General features: G+C 44.9%; 1 protein-coding gene and 1 pseudogene across 8 annotated transcripts in view; one reads left to right on the top strand and one right to left on the bottom strand.

Moving 5' to 3' along the window:
• The window catches only part of NUMA1 (nuclear mitotic apparatus protein 1), a 72,511-nt gene that overhangs the window by 23,504 nt on the left and 29,009 nt on the right, over positions 1-19,998 (bottom strand). For 2 of the 8 annotated variants that reach the window (XM_060605718.3, XM_060605712.3), the window contains exons 1-3: positions 17,167-17,370; positions 11,126-11,199; positions 4,799-4,884 (exon numbers count right to left, since the gene is read on the bottom strand). In XM_060605718.3, coding sequence (XP_060461701.1) covers positions 4,799-4,884; positions 11,126-11,167 — 128 coding nt within the window. In that variant the 5' untranslated portion in view covers positions 11,168-11,199; positions 17,167-17,370. Of the gene's footprint in view, positions 1-4,798; positions 4,885-11,125; positions 11,200-16,803; positions 16,828-17,166; positions 17,372-17,663; positions 17,875-18,008; positions 18,315-19,998 lie in introns of those variants that run through there. The other 6 variants (XM_060605714.3, XM_060605715.3, XM_060605716.3 and 3 more) reach the window with 5 other exon arrangements.
• On the top strand, positions 9,485-9,683 carry LOC132661332 (large ribosomal subunit protein eL39-like; annotated as a pseudogene).

Here is a 19,998-nt window from a genome sequence, read left to right on the forward strand (position 1 = left end):
TCTGGATAGCTGGTGTGTGATTAGGGACTCCTACAAAGCCATCAGGAGATGCCAATCTCCTCCCAGGCTCCTAAAAGAGCCATCTTCCCTACCTACCCACAATCTGGAACATTGTGACTCCTTGCCTCAGCACAGAGCAGTAATTTCCCTAAGTGTACTCCATTAGATAAAAAACAAAGAGGGTTCTCAGGTTAAATGTTTGAGAAACGCTGGGTTAAACCAAACTGAGCATTTTCTAAAGAAAAGGATATAACGTGAATTATTTCCTAAACCTATCTGACCACAAAACCTCTTTTTCCCCCCACTAAGCCCCTAGGATAAGTAAAGTTACATGGAATATGCTTTAAACATGCTGGACCTGGAACAATCCAGCCCATCCTTTAAAAGTGAGTTCAGGGGTGCCTGGGTGGCTCAGTCAGTTAAGCGTCCAACTTCAGCTCAGGTCATGATCTCAAGGTTTGTGGGTTTGAGCCCCACTTTGGGCTCTGTGCTGACAGCTCAGAGCCTGGACCCTGCTTCAGATCCTGGGTCTCCCTCTCTCTCTGACCCTCACTTGCATGCTCTCTCTCTCAAAAGTAAACATTAGAAAAATTTTTTTAAAAAAGTGAGTTCAAGTCTTATCCACAACCACTACCAGTCATGACTCCTTCCTCCCCCTCAGGACTTTCTGCAGCACTGACTGATACAACAGCATCACTTACAAATGACCCCTCTAACTGTGTGACCTGAAAGCTAGGGTACAGGAGGTACTCAGTACGTATGGGTTGACTAACAGATGAAGGATGCTTTATAACAGGAAGAGGAGAGGTCAAGGTCAGTAACACAAATGTCAGAGCTTTAGGTTTTCTGGCAAAATGACTCTACTACACTTTGCTAGTCAAGTCTCACAGGTATCAGAGATGGGACAGCCTTTTTGCTTCAGGCTATTCTCACATAGAACAGAAAGGGAAACTTGATAGAGGGGCTGATGTCAATGTATTTTCCCAGAAAGAAGGCCAAGTGGCCAAAGAACAAGACCTGTTCAAGCCCCACAGCTGCTATCTGCCACCAACCCTGCCATCCTCCACGGCCTTCCCTGGAGAACCAGCATCTGATTTAGGTTAGCAACAGTAGCATCATCCACAATGAAAAAGCCAGAACACGTTCACCAAGAACACATCTGTCTTCCCAAAGGAAGTTGATTTGCACTGGTCTGGATCCGAGATGAAGATTAGGGTTAACGTGGAATTTCAACAGCCCCTCTCCTCCACCGTGCGTGCACACACACGCACACACATATATTTGTGTTCTCTCTCCCTCCTCTCTTACCCTCCCTACACCTTCACTTCTCCTAGTCTAAGGCTCAGGCAGTGCATTAGAAGACAACTTGGAAAATGTGCATCTTGAATTTATAACCCTCCCAGTGAAAATTTCCCACCAGGTTACCAAGCTACAGTTGCTAAACCAAGGATACACATGCTTACCTCTTGGACATTTCTACTGCTCTTGTCATTAAGCCAAGGAAATTGATCTCCTCAAAAACAAACACTCCTTGATCTATTTTTTCCCCAAGATTTTATTTTTTTAAGTAATCTCTATCCCCAAAGTGGGACTCAAACTCATGACCCCGAAATCAAGAGTTGCATGTTCCAATGACTGAGCCAACCAAGCATCCCACCTTGATCTATTCTTAAGTCAAAAACAAAAACACACATACCAAAAACCATGCTACGCCCTACTGTACTTTTACAACACAAAGAGCATCACACCTGGCTGCCCATATTTTCGTGACATTAAAATTAAATGGTAGGCTTAGGTATCGTCAGCCTAATGATTTTACCAGCCACTGATGTTAACTGTGTAGATCTACCACTTCATTAGGGTTTGAAAGATAATTCCTTTCACTAAGAACTGCAAAAGGCTATATTACTCGGCAATCAAAAAGAATGAAATCTTGCCATGTGCAACTACGTGGATGGAACCGGAAGGTATTATGCTAAGTGAAATTAGTCAGAGAAAGACAAATATCATGAGACTTCACTCATATGAGGACTTTAAGAGACAAAACAGAAGAACATAAGGGAAGGGAAACAAAAATAATATAAAAACAGAGAGGGAGACAAAACAGAAGAGACTCATGGAGAACAAACAGAGGGTTACTGGAGGGGTTGTGGGAGGGGGAATGGGATAAATGGGTAAGGGGCACTAAGGAATCTACTCCTAAAATCATTGTTGCACTATATGCTAACTAATTTGGATGTAAATTAAAAAAAATAAAATTTAAATTAAAAAAAAAAAAGAATTGCAAAATGCTAACTTATAGGTGGTACATAATTCTCCTATGAAGAATCTGTGCAAAAACAAGAAAACAACAACAAAAAACCCTTCAGCTAATCAAGCTTGGATCTAATTACCAGTTTACAGGGAACAAGGTTGGGTTGGGGGTGGAGGTGGTGGGGGTGGGGGAGGGGGGTGACGGCGGGGAGAACAAGTTGAGCAGTACCATGATACAATTAATAAAATCAAGGGATGCCTGGGTGGCTCAACTGGTTAAGTGTCCGACTTCGTCTCAGGCCAGGATTGTGGTTTGTGGGTTCGAACCCCACATCGGGCTCTATGCTGACAGCTCAGAGCCTGGAGCCTGCTTTGGATTCTCTGTCTCCCTCCCTCTCTCTGCCCCTCCCCTGCTCGCTCTCTCTCTCTCTCTCCCTCCCTCCCTCAAAAATAAACATTAAAAAAAATTTTTTAGGGGTGCCTGGGTGGCTCAGTCAGTTAAGTGTCCGACTTCAGCTCAGGTCATGATCTTACAGTTCATGAGCTCGAGTCCTGTGTCAGGCTCTGTGTTGATAGCTCAGAGCCTAGAGCCTGCTTCAGATTTTGTGTCTCCCTGTCTCTGGGCCTCCCCCGCTAATTTTCTCTCTCTCTCAAAAATAATAAGCATTAAAAAAATTAAATTTTTTTAATAAAAAATAAAATAAAATCCAGAACTTAGGAAATTCTACAGGATCCGGGAAGAAAAAAAATAGGGTAGGTATGGAGTTAGAAATGAGTAGGAAACAAGACTGGTGGGAGGAGAGGAGTCCCTGATCAAAGTTCTTCAATGCCAAGGCTGGAGATTTTAGATTTCAACCTCCTGGCAATAAAGAGTCCATCCCTGAGGTCCACCAGCTGTGGGGCACCACAATGAAAGGAGGACTGGAGGAAGAAGGTTCCTGAGGTCACATGAACAGGAATGCCCTGGGAATACGCACAGATTAGAGCAGAACCAAGCCATGAGGGCCAGGTATCCAGAGTGAGGCAGAGGCAGAGATGTGAGAAGTCTTCTAAAGGCCAAAATGAGAGGAAGATGACCTAGTAGAATCACTGCCAAGGAGAGGGAGGAATTCAAGATGATGTTGAAAGGTCCTGCCTGGGTAACTGGGAAAGAAAATGGTACTGTCTGTACCAAAGTAAGAAAATAGTGACCTCTTTCAGAGGCACTATGGCAGGTGCTAGTTAGAGCCACAGGGACTTTAAAAAAACCTTGTAAGACATCCCACCACCAACATACACTTCAAAAAACGCATTCAAAAAATTAAAACCAAAAACCATTCTTGCTGAATCCATCTGTTCTAGGCTACTCAGCTCCACTAGACTTCGGTGATGAACAGTATCAACTACATTTTTGTTCACTTACTCAACAAACATTAATCAAAAACGAATCAATGTACTGTCCCAAGCTAGGCACAGAGAAACTCAAGGTGAATCAGATCCAGCCCCTGCCTCTGACAAGTTCAGTTCTGCCTCCTTTCCCTATGAAAGGGTGGCCAAACTGCTTCACAGAGATACTGAAGCCCCCACCCCAGTTCTTACCTGCTACGTGTGGAACAAGAACGGTCTCAGTCAACACTTCAGACTATCCCCGACCTGGGGGCTGTCTACCGTGCTTTCCTTTGAAAAGGGATGGTCCTCTCTGTCCCCTCAATTCTCTACATTATGGCTGACCTCTACTTCTGCCCACAGCACAAAGATGTGAAAGGTCAGTTTTGCCCTAATTTCTGAAGGCTTGATGACAGAGGAAAAAGAATGAACTATATGAGCCTTAAAAAATGACTGTAGGTTACAGCTTGACCCTTGTAACTGTAGGTTACATCTTTGCTTGGTTCCAGAGAGGGAAGATACAAGGGGGAGGCCCACTCCGCTGATTTCCCAGATAACTGAGACGTTCAAAGACAGATGTAAAAAAAAAAAGCTCACTAGAATCCTGGCTAGGGGACAACAAGCAGCTTATCAAATGCTAATCGACCTCACAAAGCAAGTTAATGAGGCAGGCAAAACCCCCAGAAAAGCTCTAATGGTTTAGAAAGGGGCAGATCTGTGGCACACTAACAAGTTAGAGATAAGATTTCTAGGTGCTGCTTATTTCCCTTAAGTGCAAGAGCTTCCCCTTTCTTCCTCCTGGCCTTACAGGTTGCCAGGAGGGCTTGTGAGGTAAGGACAGGCCAGAGCCACGAGAAGGTATGGAAGACTCTCACTAAGACAAGAGGACAGGGAGCCCCAGAGCAGACTCTTGAAATCCTGTGAAAGCACAGAGACCTGCAGGCTCTCCTGTGCAAGAGTGAGGAAGCCATGGGATGGGACCAGAGGGAAACCTCTTCCCATAGAGAGATAGAGTGACTAGGAAATGAGCTCAGTGTGCTCCTGCCTCAGGGCCCCACGCTGGCAATCCTGCCCATGCTTTCTGGTCACAGCTGTCGGCAAGGAAAGGGAGTAAATGTGGTCCCCAGCCCAACATTCAGCCTCACGTGGGAGGCTGGAGAGGGGTGTGGTGTATACTCACATGCCGTCAATGATCTTGAGGAAGACGCTGCAGTCCTGGAGCTGCAGCACGGCCTCCACGGGGCTGGCTACGTGCAGACTGTTCACCTGTGAAACAAAGGGGAGAGCCTGATGACCCACTGCGAGTGTGAGGAGCACTGCATTGGCCGTGCTCCCCAGATGTCGACAATGAGCCTGCTCACAGTGGGTGCCCACAGCTGCAGGCCGCAGGCGCGAAGAACAGCTGGTCCTCAGAGCTTGCACTTCAGCGGAGAGAACCTGCTGCAGCCACGTGCCCAGTAACAGCCACCTGCGTGCAGCCTCAGACCCCCTTCCTCTGGCTTCAACTAAATGAGAGCCAAAATTCTCCGAAGATGCTTCAGCACTAGGGATATAATTTAACTATAACTAGGCATAAAATGGCTCTGGAAGAACACACAAGAAACTGTCCTGTACCACCACTGCCTCTAGGGACAGGGGAGTCAGAGAAGCGGGTTAAAAGAAAGGTTTTTTGTATTATTGCTCTTTGTATCTCTTGAATATTTACATTATAACCCTCCATAGCTCAAATTTTCACATTATAGCCCTTTCTATCTCGTGGACTTTGAAATATCTATTCAAAACTTACATTAAATACTACGTATGTTTTATATACTATCACACAGATACAAAATTTTGCCAATGCATTTTTTAAAAATTTAACGTTGGGGCACCTGGGTGGCTCAGTCGGTTAAGCGTCCAACTTCAGCTCAGGTCATGATCTCGTGGTTTGTGAGTTCGAGCCCTGCATCGGGCTCTGTGCGACAGCTCAGAGCCTGGAGACTGCTTCGGATTCTGTGTCTCCCTCTCTCCCTGCCCCTCCCCCCTATTCACACTCTGTCTCTCAAAAATGAATAAATGTTAAAAAAAATTTTTTAATAATAAAATTTATTTAATGTTTATTTATTTGGGGGCGGGGGGGTGGTTGGAGGCAGAGAGAGACAGACAGACACAGAATCCGAAGCAGGCTCCAGGCTCTGAGCTGTCAGCACCAAGCCCGATGCGAGGCTCGAACTCAGGAACCGCGAGATCATGACCTGAGCTGAAGTCAGATGCTAAACCGACTGAGCTACCCAGGTACCCCTGTTATTTACACATTTTAAAAATCCTTCCCAGACATAAACCTTTGGCTGACACAGGGAGAAATGATGAGAGAACAAGATAACAAAGAAAAAATAAGGGAGGAAAAGAAGAGCTGGGAACCCCAGAGAGAAACTTGGCAATCCTGATTCAATTGCCTTTTTCTCTTCTTTGCCTTTAGGCAGGCATCCACCTAAATCAGTCTTTACAACCAGAAAACTCACCAGCAGTCAGTCACCTGCGAATGAGTCAGGTACACAGGTTATTCAACAAGCATATACAGTCAACTTCTCCAGGAAAACCTCAGAAATTCCAAAGGCATCAAGTTCAGAAGAAGCCTGGGCTGAACTTCACCTTTGTTACTACCAGAGGAACAAAGGGTTTGCTAAGTCAGTCAATCACACATGCAAGACTGAGGTAAGAGGGAACTTAGGCTGCTTATTAACAAGGTATTTTTAAGAACTTCAGCACAGTGGTTATTATGTGCAATGAGTAGTTTCTGTTTACAAATGTGCTCTTTAAAAGGTACTGGGCTACGGGGCGCCTGGCTGGCTCCATCGGAAGCACATGCTACTCTTGATCTCAGGGTCGTGAGTTCGAGCCCCACACTGGGTGTAGAGATTACTAGATTATCTGACAGAAAGAAAGGTAGATAAATGAAGAAATGAATGAATTGGTACTGGGATGAGAGCTCCCAGATAAAGATTTTGGGTGCAGGTCTTCCACGAACTTGCCAGGAACCTTTGTTATCAACTTATTTCTCTCCGTACCTACTTTCTCACTTGCCCAATGGATGGAATTCCTACCCCGTTTGCTGTTTACTTTAGAGGACTGGTGTGGGTTCAAATGGAATTATGGGTGCAAGAATATGTTACAAAATACAAGTGCTAAATACAAAGCACTATTATTATTAATATTAAAATAATGAAGTAGATGTAGCAAAACTTTTACTTCTCAGTAGTTAAACAGGCTGACTGCACTAGAGAATCAAGAGTATTAAATAAAAAGAAACAATGACTCAGCCACAGAAATGATACTATTTATTCAGTTAAATATTTTTATGTTAAAAACAACTTTTAGGGGCACCTGGGTGGCTCAGTCAGTGAAGTGTCTGACTTTGGCTCAGGTCATGATCTCACGGTTCATGGGTTCCAGCCCTGAGTCAAGCTCTGTGCTGAGAGCTCAGAGCCTGTAGCCTGCTTCAGCATCTGTGTCTCCCTCTCTCTGCCCCTCCCCTGCTCACACTCTGTCTCTCTCTCTCAAAAATAAACATTAAAAAATTTTTTTAAATGTATGTTTAAAAATAAAAGGCAGGGGGGCACCTGGGTGGCTCAGTCAGCTAAGTGTCCAACTCTTGGTTTTGGCTCAGGTCATGAACTTGCACTTTGTGAGTTCGAGTCCCACATCAGGTTCTGTGCTGACAGTGCAGAGCCTGCTTGGAATTCTCTCTCTCTCTCTCTCTCTCTCTCTGCCCCTTCCCCACTCTCTCTCAAAATAAATAAACTTAAAAATATAAACAACTTCTAGGGGCGCCTAGGTGGCTCAGTCAGTTAAGCATCCGACTTCAGATCAAATCATGACCTCACAGTTTATGAGTTTGAGCCCCACATCGGGTTCTGTGTTGACAGCTCAGAGCCTGGAGCTTGCTTCAGATGTGGTATCTCCCTCTCTCTCTGCCCCTCCCCTGCTCACGCTCTGTCTCTCTCTCAAAAATAAATATAAAAAAAAGTTTAAAAAAAACAACTTCTAGATGGATCTAAATTAAAATAGGCTAAAAGTTAAGGGGGAAAAAAAGAGTAGAACATAAAATATGACCTCTCTTTGAAGCCTTAAAGACAATACATTTATACCATCTTGTCACGCTTAATCTAATTAGTCAGGAAAGGCGAGTGTAAATTTTCGAAGATTTTGAAGAAGATTTGAAGGACCAGGCCAAGGTCCTTTTCCATCAGCTGAAAATGAAGAGAGTGCCAAGACTTAAGCACCCAAAACAGCCTCCTTTTAATACCTGTAATCTAAGAAAAACATTCAAGGACTGTGTCACTAACAAGACTGAAAAATCACACCAGTTAGCGGATTTAAAGTCACTTAAGGAATCTGGATTCATCCCACACCAATTAAGTAAGAATCCAGCAACAGTTTCTTTCATGGATATAAACATGTATTTTCTTCCTGTGCATTATTTTGCTCTCAAATGAGAAATTGTTGGAAAGCTGAGGAAGTGGAGAAGCTCATTAGTCTGGTTCAAAACACAAGAGTGAGGGCCGAGCTCACTAAACAATAAACAACCCAAGAGCTGCCTGTAAGGTTTTCAGAGTTACTTAAGGTTGTTGAATCTTAAAAAGTTCCCTATTCCCTATAACAGTTTATTCATGGTAACTTCTGGGTAGGGAACAATTTCAAGATACACTTCAAGCAAACTATAAATTCATTTTGACACAATAAAATAAATTACTGAAAACCTGGTAGGGAGGGAACCCACTCATTCTAGTATTTTAATCCATGCATTTTTAGTATTTTGAAGTATTTCCTTCTAGTCTTTTTTCCTACGTTGTTTTTTGCTAAACCACAACTATAATTGTCACATGTGTGTGTTCTATGCCACTCTTCCCCCTAATGTAACAAGTATTATTTGATGCTGCTACAGTATCTACAGTATCATAAAATCCACTTTAGCTGCCTTTTGTGTATGTATGCATATATGTTTATATATATATATATATATATATATATATATATATATATATATATATATATATTTTTTTTTTTTTTTTTTTTTTTTTTTTAGAGAGAGAGAATGAATCCCGGGAGGAGTGGGGGGGGGGGGGGGGGGGTGTTGAGAGAGAGGAGCGGGGCTCACCTAAGGTGGTGTTTTGTGGTTTTGTGTTCACCCTAAGTAGGGCTTGGGCTCAAGAACCAGGATATCATGACCTGAGCCAAAGTCAGATGCTTAACAAAATGACCCACCAAGATGCCCCAATCTTTTGTTTAAGTTGAAGATTTCTATATAACTATATATTAATAATTTTAATGCATGTTCATTCTGACTCTTGAAAAAAGTATGCAAGTATCTGCTGTTAAATAAGACTAACCCTATGTCTGTTCTCTGTAATGGTAGTACTCACCATAAAACCAAACCTAGGATCTAAATAAATAAACTGATGAACTTAAAACAATGTGGCTAGGGGCATCTGGGTGGCTCAGTTGGTTAAGCATCAGATTTTGGCTCAGGTCATGACCTCACGGTTGGTGGGTTCAAGCCTCATGTCAGGCACTGTGCTGACAGCTTGGAGCCTAGAGCCTGCTTCAGATTCTGTCTCCCTCTCTTTCTGTCCCTCCCCTGTTCACCTTCTGCCTCTCTCTCAAAAATAAATAAACATTAAAAAAAATAAAAATAAAAAAATAAAATAATGTGGCTAAAGGATCCCCCAATATTCAGTTAATCCGCTGAACTAGAGACAGAGCTCACAACCAGCCCCTTCCTGGGGATGAGGGGCGGAAAAGGAAGAGACAATGTTTCTAACATAGATATAAAACACTGACTCTCCTCTTCTCCGCTACTGCCATCGTGCTGTGTGGTGCGGTTTCTCAGTATGTCTTCTCACAAGACTTTCAGGATCAAGCGATTCCTGGCCAAGAAACAAAAGCAGAATCGTCCCATTCTCCAGTGGATTCGGATAAAAACTGATAATAAAATCTGATACAACTCCAAGAGGCAGCTCTGGAGAAGAACGATGCTGGGTCTACAAGGGATCATACATGAGATGGCACACACTTATGCCGCCTGAAAGTCGTATGTTCCTATTCCATTACATCCTACTCCATCACCTTCCCACTACCTCAACAGCAGATCTGTTTTATCAAGGAAATGACTTTTCTCTGTCATTATGCTTCTGCACCAGTAGGTTGGTTCAGTAATAAACATGAGACCTTTTGATTGAAAAATAAACTGAAATGTAATGTAAATATAAAATAAGTAAACTATAAATATAAAAATACCCATTTTAAACTGTACAACTAAAATTCACATTTACTTCAGAAACTGAAGACTAAGAATGTACGTTTTGTTATTTTTTTTTTTCTTTTTAAAGTAGGCTTCACACCCAGCGCAGAGCCCAACATGGGGCTTGAACTCATGACCCTAGATCAAGACCTGAGCAGACATCAAGAGTCAGACGCTAACTGACTAAGCCACCCAGGCACCCTTGTACATCCTGTATATTGAACACATTTCCTGACTAGAGATTTACAGCAATTAAAGACAATGTCTTATTAAGCCCACCCTACTTGGAAATTAAAAATTCATGTCCTTCAAACTATTCTGTAATTTTTTTGATTGGCTTTTCACTTGGCCCTAATTGATCAGTAGTCAGGGTGACTACTAAAATACCCTGTACCATATAGCATGCCCTGGCAATATTTTAAGTATCAAGAATTATTATTTATTCAGATACTGTGCTTAATGCTTTTTACAAACATTATTTCATTGTCCTCATAATAACTCTATGATGTATTTTTATTTCAATTTAAAAAATATGGTGCTGAGAGGCTAAGTAACTTGCCCTGGGTCACGCACACAGGTGAGAGTGCTGATTCTATCAGGCTGTCTGACTCCAAGGTCCATGCTTGTCATCACTACACTCTGTGGCCTCCTCTGTTTCTCTGTACCTTTATGTTCCCAGTGCTCAGTATTACTCCTTCATTTGCCATTGTTTGTCTTGGACAAATGTATGAAAAGATCTAGCACAAGGATTTAAGTAATCAAGAAGGCAACAGGAAAACAGTGGAAACAGACAGAAACATGGTAAAGAAAGCAAGGAGAACCTTGCCCTACAATAAAAGGCCTTTCAAGACCAAAGTCCCTGCATGTTACTGAAGTTCAGCATAAACCCTTCTAGTTAGGAAAATGCAAAGGAAGCAAATGAAGATGGGTCTCTATGCCGTGCTGCAGCCAACTGTCCCATGAGAAAAGAAATTTATACTTCTCCTAAGAGGTATACAGAAGCTTAGAAGATAATACTCTTCTAAGCCACACAAGCAGAGTTATGGACCATTGTCAGCAGCAACATCACCAGGGATAATAAAAGTTAAAAACTAAGGAGAAAGGCAAAGGAAAACTGTTATTTCCTTAATCTGGAGATGAGAAGACCTTACATAGCCCTGGTTCCCTCTCGCACCCCTCCAAACTTTCTGGGAAAATTCTCAGCAAAAAGAGAGGAAGACTACTCACCCAAGAGAGGAGTGCCGCTGCCCGGGTGGCATGGAGTGTCATCTTGGTGACACCAAACAGTCACCCCAATGCACCTGAAAACCAAAAGAAGAGCAGTTAATTATATCAGATATCCATGATGAACGATTAAGGGGGAAGTGGTTCAATTTACTGGCTCTTAATATTTAAATAAATCTCTCTTCACGCAGCACTTAAATTTACCAAGGCACCATGGGAATTTTGAGAAAGAAGCTCAAAGTACACATTAAAATTACTATAGGGGCACCTGGGTGGCTCAGTCAGTTGAGCGTCTGACTTCAGCTCAGGTCATGGTCTCACGGCTCATGGGTTTGAGCCCCATGTCAGGCTCTGCCGACAGCTCAGAGCCTGGAGGCTGCTTTGGATTCTGTGTCTCCCTTTCTCTCTGCCCCTCTCCCACTCGTGCTCTCTCTCTCAAAAATAAATAAACATTGGGGCGCCTGGGTGGCGCAGTCGGTTGAGCGTCCGACTTCAGCCAGGTCACGATCTCATGGTCCGTGAGTTCGAGCCCCGCGTCGGGCTCTGGGCTGATGGCTCAGAGCCTGGAGCCTGTTTCCGATTCTGTGTCTCCCTCTTTCTCTGTCCCTCCCCCGTTCATGCTCTGTCTCTCTCTGTCCCAAAAATAAATAAAAAAATTTAAAAAAAAAAAAATAAATAAATAAATAAATAAATACATAAATAAATAAACATTAAAAAAATTTTAAAAATAAATAAAATAAAATAAAATAAAATAAAATAAAATAAAATAACTATAAAACTTCGGGTGCCTGGGTGGCTCAGTCAGATACGTATCCGACTTTGGCTCAGGTCATGATCTCATGGTTTGTGGGTTCGAGCACCACATCGGGCTCTGTACTGACAGCTCCGAGCCTGGAGCCTGCTTCAGATTCTGTGTCTCCCTCTCTCTCTGCCCCTCCCCCACCCATGCTCTGTCTCTCTCTCTCAAAAATAAATAAACATCAAAAAAATTTTTTTAATAAAATAAAATTACTGTAAAACTTGTAACAGTAAAGAATCCTGCATTTAATTCAATGTCCACCAAGCTCTACATGCAATCTTTCTGTTCCACAGAAAATATAACATTCAAGGCTGTTCTTCAACCCTCCTCTTTGGGACATGGTGCCCTTAAAACATGGAACATGGGTGCCTGAGTGGCTCAGTCAGTTAAGCATCCGACTTCAGGTCATGATCTCACAGCTCATGAGTTTGAGCTCTGCATTGGGTTCTGTACTGACAGCGCACAGCCTTGGAGCCTGCTTCGGATTCTATCCCTCTCTCTCTGCCCCTCCTATCCTCGAACTCTCTCTCTCTCAAAAATAAACATTTAAAAAATAAAAAAATAAAACAACAAACATGCCTTTTCAGACAGGCATGGGTCTGAATGGTGATCCCATGTGACCTTGGTCTTGTGACCTTGGACAAGTAGCATAAGTTCTTTCGGTCTCAGTTTCCTCTCTACAAAACGGTAATCACAAACACTTCCCTGGGTCACTGTGATGCTTCAAGACCAAGCAGATAACGCAAATAGCATAGTGCCTGGTATATAGTAGGTATACAATAAACAATCACTAATCTTAAGCAGAAAGGTTGATTTCTGGCTCGTTCTGCAGGTATCCAAATTCTACCTAACAACAAGTCCTTAAAGGGAAAACTCTCCAAATTCTGGATTTGTATATCTCCCACAGAAATGTCAAAGACATGGTTCAAATGAGGGACTGGATGATGCCACATCCAATGCTGGCAGAGATCTCACGGGACATTTAATGAAGGATCAGGTACCTGTCCTGGTATTCCTGCTTCCAATTTCCCTTCCCATTGAGAATCAGCCAACTGCCTGCCAACCTGCCCAAGAGACCACACAGCTGGTGACTAAATATTCCTCAACACCTCCCAGGAGCTCCCAGAATTCCCACAAATCATGGGGGCAATCAGTCCCACCCCCCACCTCCTGTCACAGGTACTCAGTCTGTCACTATTCCAAGAAGAACAAGAGTGGTTAAGAGTCACATCACCTGTAAGTTTCCCCACATATTAGTATCCCCTAAGGTGTGGGTTCTTTGGAAACAACATTTGCTAGGCACCTTCTGTGTTCAATGTGTTGGGACTCCATTCTTGTCCATAAGGTGCCCACTGTCTAGCAGGGGAAAGATATACATAAATCTGATGGTAATCCACTCCCCATCATTTCTTATTCCTTCCTATGCAAGTGTATAGTGCTTATCAAACAACCAAAAAGGTTATTTTCTTGTTCCATACATATGTTCATCCTGTGCTGGAAGACACATGGGAAATGGGAGACAATGACATGGCCCCTACCTCTGAGGAGCTTACAGCAGGATGAGGAATGATATTAAACATACACGAAGCATTAAATAATAGAAAATAATTAAATGCTAAATATAACTGTTAATTATAATTAAGTGCTTCCTGACCCCACAAAAGCCAATAATACCCACCTGTAATACCAACATCACAGTCTTGGAAATGAGCCAATTCACCTGGGCTTTGGTAAGACCCAAGTGAAGTGGTAAAGGGAACTCTCAGGAGGGCAAAGAAGCTAAAGGGCCTAAATGTTCTTCAGTCTTGGATGATTTTCATCCAGCATGGCCTATCCATCAGCACTGAATGCCTAGCACCCTGGGGCCAAGCAAGGATGAAGACAGATGGTCTCAACTATTGCACCACAAAAAGACTCTTCTAGTGCTTGGCCAGCCTAAAGTTAGAGGGACCATGCCTGGTCCTGGTGAAGGCAGCAATGGCCATGTTCTATTGGGGCTTCTTAAAAAAAAAAAAAAAAAGTCTAAGCTATTTAGGAACAAGGGAAATGAGGCCCAGATTACCTCCCCCTCATCCCCACTGTTGCCTCTAGACTTGCTGTCTGGAGAGGTCCAAAATTTCGGTCAGAAATTTTATTTGCAACCGGAGGTGGATCTTGCCCCCTCTGAGAGATTTCACAGCTGTGCTGCTAAAAATGACCTGAGGTTTAACCAACCTCTTCCCTTCATCTCAGAGGCAAAACCTACAACCCTTATGTCCTCTTTGGGGGAGCCTGTCTAAAACTAGTTCCACTGCTCAGGAAAACTGGTGTCAAGGCCAAATGCCTTCTTCTGGGCTCCCCAGGCAAGGAAACAGGAAGAATCCAATACTCAACATGAGGCACTCCAGAATGACCTTGTCACCTCAAAGCCCATAAAGAAGCACTTTTCCAGAGACAGGACACTGAGGTGGGAGCTGTTAGGACAGACAGCCACTCATTTCTCTGGTTAACGAATGATTGAAGCCAGTGGCATGGCTAGTCTTCAGATTGGGACTATAGCTTTAAGCAGGCCTTGGCTTAGAACCTGAGGGCTCCCAGCCAAAGCACCATCCTCCCCACCCTCCCCCTGAAATCTGAGGCAAGCCCCACCCAGAAGACTGGGTGATGGTCATGGTGATGGAAAAACAGATCCCCGCATTGTAGCTCAGAACCATTTCACAAAAGGATCTGAGATCCACCCAACGTGATCAGGTACCACCCACCCACAATCCCCAAATAACAAACAAACCAAGGCTTCTCAAGGCACCTTCAGAGTTCCCACCTACCCATTTATGTGAAAAGAAGTACCCTCAGAATCTGAAACAGAGACTTCACAGACCTGATAAGGTGCCCTCTCTTTCCTGAGTTCAAGAAGGAACCAAGACACAAGACACAGAAGAAGCTACCTTATAAACTTATGGCCTTGCATCCTCTTTACATTTTCAAAACCGATATAATGTAAATTCCTACATCAGGACCAAGCCCCACATTTACAGGAATCCCTCTGTTTCTAGAAAAGATGTATCAGGACAAGGAAAAGGACACTCAAAGACGCATAGCCACCTGGCCTGTACCCTCTCTGGGTCTTAAAGAGTTAAAACCTAGCCATGGTTTCCTACCAGGACTGAAGCTAATGCAAACCACCTGCTCAGATGCAAGGACCAAGACCAGAGGGTCAGGTTGCTAAGCTTTGGGGTCTGTTCAAGAAAAGTTTCAGTTCCAAGGGTTTAACTAAGTGATAGGTCAAATGCCAGAGGGTCTGAGTCGTGTTGTGGCAGCACTGCTCTCCTTACCCTAAGCCCCCGCCAGCTCCTTTTGAGACCATCTTTAACTCACTTACTGCCTGCCAGAACACCAGCCCTACCTCAAGATAACACCAAAGTGAAATTTGGTCCCAGAAAACTACAAAATTGTACTGATCACAAGCCCTTGCCTCCACTGAAAGCTCATTCTCTTAGGTGATAGCTCCCACTCCCAGAATTTCTTGGCCCAAATCCCACACAAACTCCCACCTCAAGGCATCCTTTCCCAAGCCCCACCCCCTCTCTATCCCTTATTTCCAAAGGCTCACAGGCTCAGAGCTCACAAGGGAAATGTCTGAGTGCACGTGGGTGGCTCAGTCGGTTAAGCATCCAACTCTTGGTCTCAGCTCAGGTCCTTGATCTCAGGGTCTTGAGTTCAAGTCCTGCACTGGGATCCACACTATGTGTGGAGCCTATTTTAAAAAAATAAGGACACCTGGGTAGCTCAACTGGTTAGGCTCTTCATTCCAGCTCAGGTCATAATCTCAAGGTTTGTGAGTTTGAGCCCCACATGGGGCTCAGAGCTGACAGTGGGGAGCCTGCCTGGAATTCTCTATCTCTGCCCTTCCCACCACCCCGCCCCCCACCCCCTGCTCTCTTTCTCAAAAATAATAAACATTTATTTAAAACAAAATAAAATGCCTGTCCTATCTATAAGCCCATGTTCAATGGCAAGATTTGCCACTACTTACTCTGACAGCCTGCCTGCAGCCATAAAAATTCCATGCTCTGTACACCTTTCTAAGAGATATCCCACCATCGAATAACCCCCACATCCAAAGAGTAAACACCCTGATCTTGAGGGAGGTCCTCCTCCTCCTCTAACTCAGGGAGGAATAGGTCAGGAGGCACTGGCAAACAAGCACCCAGACCTCACCTGGTAGGTTACCCCAGAGAGGTCCAGCAAAGGCCAAGCTATGTCACCATCAACTAATTCATCATAAAGAACAGAATAGGAAATATCTTGCTGGTGCATCTCTTGGCCTGGAGGACATAAAAGGCTTAAGGACCAGTGGCTCCAAGAGCAGCCCAGGTGGAAAAAATACAATCCTTTTCAACTCCTGTGGTGTCCAGGATAGGCTGTCCTGTCTAACTCCACAGGGTTTCTCTGCATTCCTGAGATCAGGGCAAACCAGCTTGCTGGGTATATTTCCTGGGTCCCCTAAAAGGGACTCACTCTGGACTCAGGCCTCCCCCTCTTCACACAGACCAACCCTTCTATGTAGCCTAGAATTTGGCCCAGAGCTCTGGTGAGGAACAAGAGAAGGAATGCAAGGGAAACCAAGATTTCCCTGGTTTCTTCAAAAGTGGCTTACTGATATCTGCCCCTCCCCCCCCCCCCCCCCCCATGCTCTGCAACGTCCAGATCAGAAGGATGTGGGCAAAAGGGTTGCCATCACGAAGCAGACCTGGGGCCTATAGCCATATACTGCACATACACACCCAAGCCCCCTTCAGCAGTTCATCAGCACCTGCCCCCACTGCTGTATTCACACACCCTACCCTGGTCACTACCCGCGGCCAAAATGAACCTTTTTCACTCCCCACCACTGCGTACACACCCAGGCCTCACTCAGGAATGGAGAAGCTCTCTTGAGCTGTCTCTACAGCTCAATGTGCAGGCGCACGCTTTTCCCCTCTTAACAAAAACACGCTGACATCTATCTACGCGAGGGGAAAAGAAAGCAACCCTTTGCTCTCAAAGGCGCCAACTCCCGGATGTTGGCAAGCTCTGCTCCCAGCGCCTGTCTCTGAGTGTTTACTTGCGCTCCCTCTCCTCTCCCTCCCCTTTAAGGATGGCGCAGGAAAGCGGAGGGGGGGGGGGGGAACTCCACCGCACCCCCTCGTCCATGTTTGAACAAAAACCCAGAGAAAGAGGGAGGGAGAAAAAGTCTCAGTGCAGGGGAGGGTGGGGGGGGCCTTACCAGACTCCCAAAGCCAAACGTATCTACAGGTTTTAATCCGCCATTAGCATTTAAATCTTGAAAGGAGAGGAGGAAGGGGGGGGCTAGTGGAAAGTAACCCCACACACAAAAGAAAAGTTGTTGGTTTTCTTCTCAGTCAGCCTGGCAGGAGCGATCTTCCTGGCTGACAGCCAGAAGTGCGTCACAGCCAGGAGTCTGCTTTCTTTAAAGGCACAGCAAGCTTCCGCGATCTGGGAGTACAGCGAAAGCAGGGAACTCTCGGGAAGAGGGGGGAGGGGCGCCAGTCGGGGGCAAGGAGAGGAGGGGCGCACTGGAGAGGAGGGGCCGCGAAGGCTAGGCCCACGAACGAAAGACTAGGACGCAGGGGAGGGGGGAGGGGGGAGGGGGGTGCAGGAGCCAGCAGACAAAAAAATCCTGAACGGCAACAGTGGCAAGAGCCAAGGCAAACTGTGGCATAAATACACAAAACACATCTCACAGTGGCCTGCCTGACAAACCTGGTATCACCCGGACACTCCCCCTTCGCTCTCTTAACACAGCAGTGACAGCCTGTCCATCTCTCTGGCCAGCGACGGACTGCCCTGATGATTAGCTCAGCCCCTGCCTGCCGGCGCGCAGGGCAGGGAGGAAGAGCCGGGAACAGAGGCTTTGGAGAGGGAGCAGGACACAGGCCCTTTCACGCGGGGCTGCTTCCTGCCGGCTCCAGGGCGGGGCGGCTGTGTCTTTAAGCACACACATGCCGCTCACACACAAAGCGCCGGCCTCCTTTCGCGAGCGCCGCCTGCCCTGGGACAAGGCCACCCCCCAAGCCCATTCCCAGAGGGAATCTCTCCAGCCCGTACCTTCTGCGTGGCAAGGCCAGGACTCCGCGCTCTGCCCGCTCCTCCCCCTCGGCCACCCAAACAAGAAGCCCAGGCAGATTGTGGCCTTGGAGTGCAGGCCTGCGCGGTCCTGTCCGGGTGGCTGCGTGCTATTGTCGACTGTGGAATGGCCGCCAAAATCCCAGCTGTGCTGCCAGAACCTAATCCCCTGTTCCGCTGAGCATTTGTGGGGAGGGGCCGAGGGGCCAAGGCACGGGACCTAGTACCGCAGGCACTGGCTGGAGCCCCTTCACAGTTACAGGCACTGGGACCCATGGGCAGAGCCTACAGGCTCTGCCTCTCCTCCATGGCGGATAAGATGTCGGACTCTTAGAAAACAAAACCACAGCATTTCCACCCACTGACCAGTGACTCTCACCAAGACTCCAAGAGAAACTCACCAGGCAGTTATGAGGACACCCCCCCCATCTTTTATTTAGACCAAAAATATTAAGCACCTACTATGTGCAAGGCACTGCTATAGGACATTGAGGGCGTATACAGATATGAATTAAACCCAGCCTCTACACTGATCTAGGTTATAATTACACAGAAAATAAGAAATGTGCCTTGAAAATTATATTTCAAGACAGTATGTGCTAACTCCCACAAAAGAATATAAAAATTCTAAAAAGAGTAGGTAAAAAGACTAAGAAAACGAAGTGATATTTCAATTTGGATCTTGTAACAGGTAGGTAAAATTTCCCCAGACAGAAGTAGATAGAGGAGGGTGGGGGGAAGGAAAAGCAGAGAGGACTTGTGGAAGTAGTCTGGGAACACACTTAAAGGGTGAGGTGGGGTCAGAATTAAAGAATCTTGAACTTGAAACCAAGAAACTGAATAAAGATGTGAATGTTTATTTTTAACACAGAGATGTGATACGATGAGAACTGAACTTTCAGAAATGATTCTGGTATATAAAAGAATGAAGCTAACAGCAGGGAGGCAGGTCAGAGGCTGCCACGACAGGAGACAGGTGATAAGGCCACAAAAGAGGGTAAAATGAGGGAAAATGGAAAAAAGAGGAATGAGACACTGCAGAGACAGGATGAAGACAGGCAATGGTTGGAAGCAGAGAGAGAAACTGTAAAGGAGAGAAAAGTGTGAGGGATGACTGGGAGGACAGAAAGGCCATCTATAGATTTAAGTGGGGGAGATGACACAAATCATGTTAAGAAGAGAGAAAACAAGGTATAGTAAATAGCTACTGCTTACTGAGTGCATACTATGTGCCACACACCCACTGTTCCACTGGCTTAATGTGTATTAACTCATTCATCTGAAAGCTCCTGGTGAAGCAGATACTGTTACCACTCAACTCTACAGATGAGACTGAGCCACAGAGATGAAATAATTGGCACAAAATCACATGCCTAGCGAATAGCAGAACTCTATACTGCTTGCTGCTGTGGGACCCTGGCAGGTAACCTCTGAGCCTCCATATCCCTATTTATAAAACAAAAATAAAGATACCTATTTTACAACAAAAATATACATGAAAAAAATCTACTTTACAAAGGTTATAATGAGAATTAATTCAATAACATCTATAAGATGCCCCACACACTGGCTAGCACATAAGGCACAAGGTGGTGCATAACAAAGGTTAATTCCAGCTGGGCACTTTGGCACCTTGTAACCAAGGTGTCCATGCAGAAGTTGGCTCTTTGTCAGGGAAGCTAGTAAGGGTGCTCCTCCCTGGAGTGGGAGCATGGATCCTTAGGATGCCTGCTTTCCTTCCATCAGTCTGCCTCTCTGGATTTTACTTTAAGGTCCAGCTCAAATGTCAACACCTCAAATACTCCTTAACAGGTATCAGTGATTATCTTAAGGAGGAGTCAGACTATGAGGAACTTTCTACACTGTATGTGTCTTTCATATTTGAACTTATTTTTAATAAACATGTATTCCATTGGTAATCAGAAAAACGTGTCTACCTTCTGCATTTGGTACTTGTACTGCCTTAACCGTA

Source organism: Panthera onca, chromosome D1 (assembly GCF_046562875.1).
Source record: "Panthera onca isolate mPanOnc1 chromosome D1, mPanOnc1 haplotype 2, whole genome shotgun sequence".
Classification (NCBI taxonomy): Eukaryota; Metazoa; Chordata; class Mammalia; order Carnivora; family Felidae; genus Panthera; species Panthera onca.